The 8682-nt window shown below is 44.1% G+C and overlaps 1 protein-coding gene across 5 annotated transcripts; it reads right to left on the bottom strand.

Annotated features, from left to right (window-relative positions):
* Positions 1 to 18: 18 nt before the first annotated feature.
* On the bottom strand, positions 19 to 7516 carry gabpa (GA binding protein transcription factor subunit alpha). 5 transcript variants are annotated; one of them, XM_042079607.1, is made up of 10 exons: positions 7191 to 7516; positions 5815 to 5917; positions 5387 to 5531; positions 5210 to 5294; positions 4854 to 5081; positions 2559 to 2753; positions 2239 to 2295; positions 1942 to 2070; positions 1533 to 1725; positions 19 to 870 (listed from the first exon to the last, which is right to left on the bottom strand). In XM_042079607.1, the coding sequence occupies exons 2-10, from the start codon at positions 5889 to 5891 to the stop codon at positions 660 to 662; spliced, it is 1320 nt and encodes a 439-aa protein (XP_041935541.1). In that variant the 5' UTR covers positions 5892 to 5917; positions 7191 to 7516; the 3' UTR covers positions 19 to 659. The 5 variants fall into 5 exon arrangements, with proteins under 5 accessions (XP_041935541.1, XP_041935550.1, XP_041935576.1 ...); XM_042079616.1 differs by lacking the exon at positions 7191 to 7516 and adding an exon at positions 6745 to 6967; XM_042079642.1 differs by lacking the exon at positions 7191 to 7516 and adding an exon at positions 6754 to 6967.
* Between the last annotated feature and the right edge of the window lie 1166 nt (positions 7517 to 8682).

Below are 8682 nucleotides of genomic sequence, written 5' to 3'. Positions count from 1 at the left end.
AATTCTCCACACACAAGATTCAAAAAAACACTTGTTGCTTTATTGCCCCCTAGTGGCCAAGCCTAAAAGGCCCACACCTCAAGGAAATCGGACACTCAACATAATAAAAAAAAGGAAAAAGGGAGAAGAAATTGATCCTTTACAAATGGAAAATATCAAAATACACTGCCCTCATGGCTATCAAAACACAGATTATATACAGTGGAAATGCAGCTAACGCTAGCCTGCAGTCAGAACGAGCATACAAACTCATAAGCGCACGCTAGCCTGCTGTCAGAGAACGAGCATACAAAACTCAGCGCACGTATAGAGCGCATGTATAGAGCATTTATGCTGCCTCTCACACAAGTGTACACATTCACACCCCCAAGAAGGGCATAATCAAGCACCCAGCCACACATGCATACAAACACACACACACACACACATGCATGCATACGAACACACACACACATGCATACAAACACACATACACATGCATACAAACACACATACACGCCACCACGCCTTAACACATCCACACACTCATTCCTTCCAGAAGCTGCTTGTAACTTTTGCACAAACATCCCTATTCCCCTCAGTCACCATCCTTTGACCACCCCCAGCCGTCTCCTGATTGGCTGAAAGAAAGAGAGGCCCTGCTGCTCCACATCCACAGCTCAGCTGTCGGAGGTGGCCAGGGTCACCGTGGTGACGGGCTGGCTGATGCCGTGCAGCTGCACGCGCGCCAGCTTCTTCTGCTCGCATTCGGTCACCAGGCTGTTGAGCTCGGCCGCACTGTAGCCAATCAGCGTTCGCAGGTCGCACACAAACTTGTAGACGAAGCGCTTGCCCTGCACCTTGCTGATCATGTCACCGTCGTAGTAGTACCTGCCAGGGAGGAGGAAGAGGAGAAGCGGTCAGGGTGAGAGGTGGACGCGGGCACTAAACATACAAACAGGCCGAAGAGGCAGGACGCATTCATCACAGTGCAGCTTTAAAGGATGGAGCTGCCAAATGCTGCTGCCGTGTGTGTGTATTGTGGCCCTGAGCGCTGATGTGCAGTTCAATTATTAATTACATGTTCCATAATGTGACTCGAGGTGCAGCTCAATTATTCATGCCCTTGCGCTGTTGCATAATGCCAACAGCAGCACAGACTTTAATTTGAGAGAGAGAGAGAGAGAGAGAGAGAGAGAGAGAGAGAGAGAGAGGGAATGAGTGAGTGAGTGAAAGGGAGCGGGTATGAGTGAGTGAGTGAGTGAGACAGCAACACAAATAGAAATCAAAGCAAAAATGTTAAGCTGTGCTGAATGTGAATATTTTACTCCCTCTGTATGCATTCCAACAGTTTTTAATCTTGGTGCACTGTACAGAACGGCAGAGAAATAGAGAAAGTATATTTCTTCTGTCTGAGTGTGTGTGTGTGTGTGTGTGTCTGAGACTGAGTGACCGTGTGTGTGTGTGTGCGTGTGTGTGTGTGCGTGTTTGTGTGAGTAATGACTGCAGCCTGATGGCACGTGGCGCTTCTGTGGTGTGCGGTCAGTACGGACCTGAGGGCTCTGCTGAGCTTCTCGTAGTTCATGGTGGGCTTGTTCTTGCGCTGGCCCCACTTCTGGGCCACCAGCTCGGGCTGGTTCAGCTTGAACTCGCCCTCCTCGCCCACCCAGGAGATGCAGTCCCGCGCGTCTTTGTCCGTCAGCAGCTCCAGCAGGAACTGCCACAGCTGGATCTGGCCATTGTTACCTGGCAAAGGGGCAGAGAACACAGTCAAACAAACACGCAGATACAGTACATCTTCCAGACCTCTGTTTAGAATGTGTGCATCTGTTATCATTAACTTTAAATTGCAGATGAGCTGCATGGTGTGTGTGTGTGTGTGTGTGCGCACACACACACACACACACACACACACGGCATGGCCTTCGGATCCCCTAACGGTACACAGAGGTCCTCAGGTACCTGTGCGGTTGCCCGGTGAGCTGCGTTCCTCTCCACTGATGCGCGGTGCGCGCGGGCCTTTGTTCTGCTTCAGCACCTTGATGGCTGTAGGCGTGGTCTGCATCACAGGGGCCGGGATTATCTGCACCGCTGCAGGAGGAAGTCGGGGGAAATGGAGTCTCAACACACGGAATGAAGAAAAGCTACCGTCACAGATGACAAAATTCTGAACTGAACTGAGAACACTGCATAGAACTGAGGAGAGGTTAAAGTGAGTGGACTGAATATTATTAGGTCATGTGTGCAAGTGAAACTCACGCTGGTCAATAGTCACGGTGGCCTCCTGAACAGCCTGTTCCTGACTGGCCAACACATCTGTAAGTAGAATCCATATTTGATTAGTTTAACAGAAAATAAGAAAAAACAGTAACAACTTATACATATATGGAATATTTATCAGACAGCTTGCCCCACATGCAGATCTAAATGAAATGGAAATCATCACAACCACCACTAGAACAAATAGAAATACGGTTCACACCGGGGTATACAGTTATTTACCACAGGAATTAAAAAGTCTATCACCTGCTGAACAAGGACTCACAAATACACACACACAAGGAATGCGTAACACTCACATTTGCGCAGCAGTTCCAGGTGGCTCCACAAGATCTCTCCGTTGGGAACCCGCTGCAGGAACTCGTCCTGGTTCAGGGAGCAGAGGTCACGACCTGGGATGTGGATGCTGCCCACCTCCATCTCCTCGATGCTGAACTCCTTCATCACCCACACTGCCCAGTGGATCACCTGGTCTGCTGTCCACTGCACCGGGTCTGAGAGATGAAAACACTGCTTAAAAGTCCACTTTAAACACTTCCACTGAAGCCAGTGGTCAATACAAGAGAAAATAAAATACAGGGAGTTATTTCATCCTAGTGTGATTCCATCTTTCAAGCATGCTATAGATATCATATGTTAAATGTATACCATTTTCCAAATAGACATACTATATCCATCATCTTCCTATATCTCACAGCTTACAGCTTGTCACAGCTTAAAGGAGAAATCCAGCGATGTTTCACATAGATCTACAGTAGGGGTCGACCAATTATCGGCCGGGCCGATTATTAGAGCCGATATTTAGCATTTTTATAATAATTGCTATCGGCCATTTTTTCCAACCATAAGCCGATATTGAAATGGATAAAGAATGAAACGCGCTACTTTGTCTGTAAAGTCTCTCACTCCCTGCATTTGCTACTCTGTGGTCGCGAGCATTGTTCCGCCCACTACACCGTCTGATTTGTTAGTTAGCACGAATGCAGCCAATCAGGATCGAAGACTGAACACAGAGAAAGTTTAGGATTCTCACTGAGGCAGACTGTAGACTGGGCTTCAGCTGTACGGAGCTATTTTTCTAAGGTAAGGAAGGTAGCCTACCTTACATTGCTGAAGTTGCAATGAATCACAATAACAACAAAAAGCACCCACTTCCTTCATTTAGCGAACTCCCGATTGATGCACGTTACTGATATGCTGTTTACTAGTTAGCCTACAAACTCGGGTGCTGCGCGTCAGGAGCTCTTTGCCTCCGCTTCGTCCGTTAATTGTGAATAACGGGACACCACGGCGGACGTTATCCCTAGGCCTACATAGTAAACAAGTCCTAAATTATGCGATAGCGAACGTCAAAAAAGTCTAGTTGCTCCTTTTTGAAACGGACTGTCAAAAAAGACGCACCCAGGAGCACCCGTAATGTAATCCGACCTTAACTAAATCGCGTCCTGAGCTGGCTATTAACGTGCCTTTTAGGCTCTCAAAAGTGTAGCTTATAGCCTACATATAGACACAAATTGCATGCTTAAATAGCCTAAGAACTATTTTAAAACGGTTTTGTTGAACTATTCAACAACACTTGCCATCACGCATGCACCTCTTCCTCTCCCTCTCTCGTGCTCTCTCTCCTCTCCCTCTCTCGTGCACTCACACACACACACACGACAAGCACATAGCCCATTGTGTAGGCCTAGTCTATGAAAATAATTGCCATCACTCAGCTCTTGGATTAACATGATACACAGGATTTACACTTGTGATGCAAGTTGATAGACAATTGTGTATCAAAAGAAGAAGAAAAAAGTTTGCATAATTAAATGCTTTTGAATAAAAATTTTGCAGCATATTGCCTTTACTATCTACCCCCCTTTTTGACAAAGTTGACATATCGGTTTTCGGCCTCCTGTTTTGGTAATAATTGATATCGGTATCGGCCCTGAAAAAACCATATCGGTCGATCCCTAATCTACAGTACAGGCCAAAAGTTTGGACACACCTTCTCATTTCAATGCGTTTTTTACATTGTAGATTCTCACTGAAGGCATCAAAACTATGAATGAATGCAAAGTTATTTGACCCACAGATGAATATTTGTCAAGTTATGGCTTGCTGAATATGGTACTAAATAAAAAAAAAAGCAAAAAAGAAACTAGAATTACTAGAACTAGACATGTTTTCAGTTATTTCACACTTTTTTGTTAAGTACATAATTCCACATGTGTTCACTAATAGTTTTGATGAATCTACAATGTAAAGTGTCATGAAAATAAAGGAAACGCATTGAATGAGAAGGTGTGTCCAAACTTTTGGCCTGTACTGTATGTTTCTCGAGGTCACCGACTACTGTTGGTATGGAAAATGGGTTTTATCTAGCTCAAGTTGCTAGTTCCAAAAGCAACCAGGCAGCCACAGCGCTACACTCTGGGAGCATGAACATGGAGGCTCACATACATGCCCCCAGAGTGTAACGCTGTAGCTGCTAAGACATGGGTGACTCGGTAATACAAATGTTGCTATAGTTTTGACTATTGTGGTAGGTTAGCACACACTGGAGTAAAACCTTCCATACATGTTCCTGCGGCTGCAAGTCCACTCACCGTAAGGGATGTTGAGGCGGACCTGCTCTTTTCTGTAGCCCTCCAGAGCAGCCGCCCACCGCGTAACCTGCTCCGACGTGTCGTCTGCGATGGCCGAACGCTCCACAGCGATCATTTGACCGTCCTCCATCAGATGGGCCTCCTCGCCGGCCGCTGCGTCTGGGTCGATCACCACCTCCACCGTCTCCACCGGCTTGACGATCTCGAGAATGTTGAGCTTCTGCTCATCTGTAGGGCAGTGGCAGGGATATGGAGAAAATCAACAAGGGTGCAACAGTTAGCACTGCCTTCTAAAAGAACAATATGCCTGTGTTTGTGCTTGGGCATATCTTGTTTGTATGTGTGTATAGAGTTACCTGGTCTGGAGATGATCTGCACACTGAGCTGTACAGTTCCATCTGTCTTCACACCTTGATCAAACAGGCTGTGCTCTGCTGATAGCTGAAAGAGGCAAAACAAGAGGGGGAGAAGGAGAATGTGAGATATACACCCATACAACCACTCCTTTTCACATCACCCACAGAGTTACATACATGAATGTCTTGCAGACAGATCTCAAAGCCTTCCAGCGGGATCTGGAGACGGGGCTCCAGAAGCTTCTTGAGATTCCCAACTGGCTCATTGATGTCAATGTCCTGAGTGATGAGCTCAGATGCTGTGATGGTCTGTTCCTCCACTCTGGACACCCCCCCCACACACAAAGTCACAGATTAGATCATGACAAGCTGACAGCAGCAACTGAAAATTGTCTGTTCTTGCGATGTCACAAAGGGCCCCCCGTTAGTGGGTTAGACAGTGGGTCTTGCAAGTCTGACAGAATAGGGCAATACAATGGCCACTGTTATAATGACGTCAAACTTTACCAGACAAAATATTACACTAATCAAATCATTATATGACTATTTGAGACACAAATCCTGTAGTGTATTTGCACAAAACTAAGAGGACTCATGTGACTCACCCCTCCTCCACACAATCCTGTTTATCTTGACCATCAATTTCAATTTCTATCATCTCTTCTGTTTCACTTTTTGACATCCCCCTTTAAATTTATTTTTGATAATCTAAAATGGAATAAAATACACGTTAAACATATATAATAGAACTTTAAATGGGCTAGAACAACATGCACGTATTCAGTAAATCAAAGCATTTAATATCAACTAGCGAAGTTCCCAGGAATGTATACAATCAACCCTATGTAACCTGTGGGCCCATGTAGCCATCACGCAACACCGAGGCCTTGTCCGAGTGTAGGCCCTAACGACGTAACTATAATAATTTGCTAGAAAATCATTCAGGCATTTAATATAGATACAGCTTATAATCAGTGATTGCAATTGCAACATTATTACTTGATCTGAGAAGTTTGATGGCTACGTACGAGCAGAAATACCTTCCTAGCTATCAAATTGTTCGCAGACATTTCACAAGAGGGAGACGCGAAGCGACGCAATCGCAGATGATGATTGGAAGAAACCTTTTTGTTAGTCATTGTTTTGCGATAAACGAAATCGCAGACGTTACTCTATAACTTTAATCGAGTTAACTTCTTAGAAGACTTTTGATTCTGGAAACTTAAAACGGAAATGGAAGAAACGGAAACAAAACAACAGAAGGGCAATGTAAAAGCAGCCGGAAATCCTGGCCAAAGTCACGGTGCTGTCAAGACTTCCGAAAAAATGCTCCGTGAAAACGGATGGAATAGTGGCTTGAATAGGGGGTAAATACTCTTGTTCTATCGCATTTCTGGTTAAATAATTACATTTAAGCCATAAAAAACTATTTTGTGTGTCAGCTAGCAACAGTAAGCTAACGTACTACAGGCTCACGGCGTCGAAAACTTCGTGGTAACGTTACCCAAGTGGCTAACTGCAGCAAGCTAACTTACCCCACTTACGCACAAATGTTTTTTGTTGTAGTCTAGTAAGATGATTACTGTAATTAAGACTTCGGCGTATTCTTTCTTATTAACGTTAATTAGACACGCTCGCTGTTTTGATTACTGAAATAGTTTCAATCTATCTAAGTAGACCAGCTAACTCCGCACGCTCGACATTTTTCTATTGACTGGTAGAGCTTCCAGATCCGTTGCCAAAGTTAGCTATGCTAACCAACATATATTCTGCTTAGCAGCATCAGATATGTAGCAAGTTAGCATATCCCCCATCATTTAAGATGGTGCATCAACGGTAGCATGCGAGTAGTTGGGCCACGTTAAAAAAGCGGGAAGTTTGTGGAAAGTGTAAATACGCATCATAGACTATTAAACGATGTTTGGTGGTTCTTTGGTAGAGCATTTAACTCGTGTACAATTGATAACAGTGGTGAACATACCTTTGTAATCGATCGACCAGTGAAGTTGAGGCCGAAAAAGGTTCTGGGTGTAGCCTGTAGCTTGGATGCTAGCCTTACTCTACGTTACACTTCTCATGCTGGCTAGTTTTTGGTCAACAACAGGGGGCGGGGATGAATGGAGGAAAGTTGTTGCGAGGATTTCAGCGCTCAATAATCAACATCAAAATCGTATGTCTTGTAAAGTACATATAGGCTAGTATGTTTGTACACTCGAGGAAAATTGCACCCATATTAACATTTCCGATGTTATGGTAAAGTCTCTAACCTTCCTTTAAAGGCATTTCCGATGCTTGGCATTTGGTCTTAAAGCGGAAGATAGATAGGCCACGGGCCCAGCGAAACAAACTTTTTTGAAAGGTTTGGCAATGCCGAATGTTCTTTGAATGTTAACATTGAACCTTTTGGGATGCGCTACCTATTGCCGCCCTGTGAATAGGTGTACCTTGAAAATCAATGCATTACAATACATTGGAAATACAGTACAGGGCTATGTATTGTGCATGTATTGTGGAGGAAGGTCAGGTGGGACATCAATGCACGTTAAATCTTATCTAGAGGTTATAGGCTTTTAGAAAATATATAATTTAGGCCGTTTTAACTGTTTTCCCTTAACAGGGAAAGTCCACATATCAGCTGTGTGTACAATTGGTTCACTTATATGCAAAACAATACCAAACTATGCACCTATGGCATATTTCAAATGTTATCACATCTAGAGGGTACATGCGTTTAAAACATTTTAAGTTAAAAGGCTGTTTAATTGCTTTGGTCCTGGTCTATGACCCATACCTAGGCGTGTATTGTATATTTGTGAAACGTGTAGCCTACATTGATACATTTTGGCCTCTACCAAACTGAACTGAACAGCCCTCTGGCCTATAGCAGTCAGAATGAATTCAAATCCCTCATTCTGGCCAACAGGACACTTACTGGATCTGCACCTTGCTATTTCAATTCCATGATCCATCTCTCTGTCCCCTCTTGCCCACTCCTGATGAACATCTGCTATGTCGGCCTTTATTAACGCTAAACGGTCCCAGTCGAGAATCTGTGATTCTTTGTTGGTGGAATGATTTAGCATATCGGTTTGGCCGATATATCAACCATTGTTTGCCATTTTTAAACTTATTGGTGCATATTGATATCGGCAGACTCATATCGGTTTTGCCGATATTTGTCCAAATGTGCCTTTTTGTGTTTAATCCAACATACAGCTGGTTCAAATTTACTGTCACTAATTTTCTATTATTTTTATAAATTACTTGTTTGTTTTGTAGCCTAATTTGAATACTTGCAGTAGCGTTACACTGATGTTTCTTATGTCATTTCCTGCACTTCTCTCACAAAACGAGTCAGCTGTCAGCATTCGAGGTTTGCATGTTGTGCGTGTTATCCAGACAGTGCATCCCTCTTCTCTCAGCCTGTCAGTGTGGAGAATAGCCTATAGCCTGGAAGCCTAACCTATATCCGC

This window comes from Alosa sapidissima, chromosome 2, assembly GCF_018492685.1.
Source record: "Alosa sapidissima isolate fAloSap1 chromosome 2, fAloSap1.pri, whole genome shotgun sequence".
In the NCBI taxonomy this organism is placed as follows: domain Eukaryota; kingdom Metazoa; phylum Chordata; class Actinopteri; order Clupeiformes; family Clupeidae; genus Alosa; species Alosa sapidissima.
The sequence above is the reverse complement of the archived record's forward strand: the minus strand, read 5'-3'. Positions and strand labels throughout refer to the sequence as shown.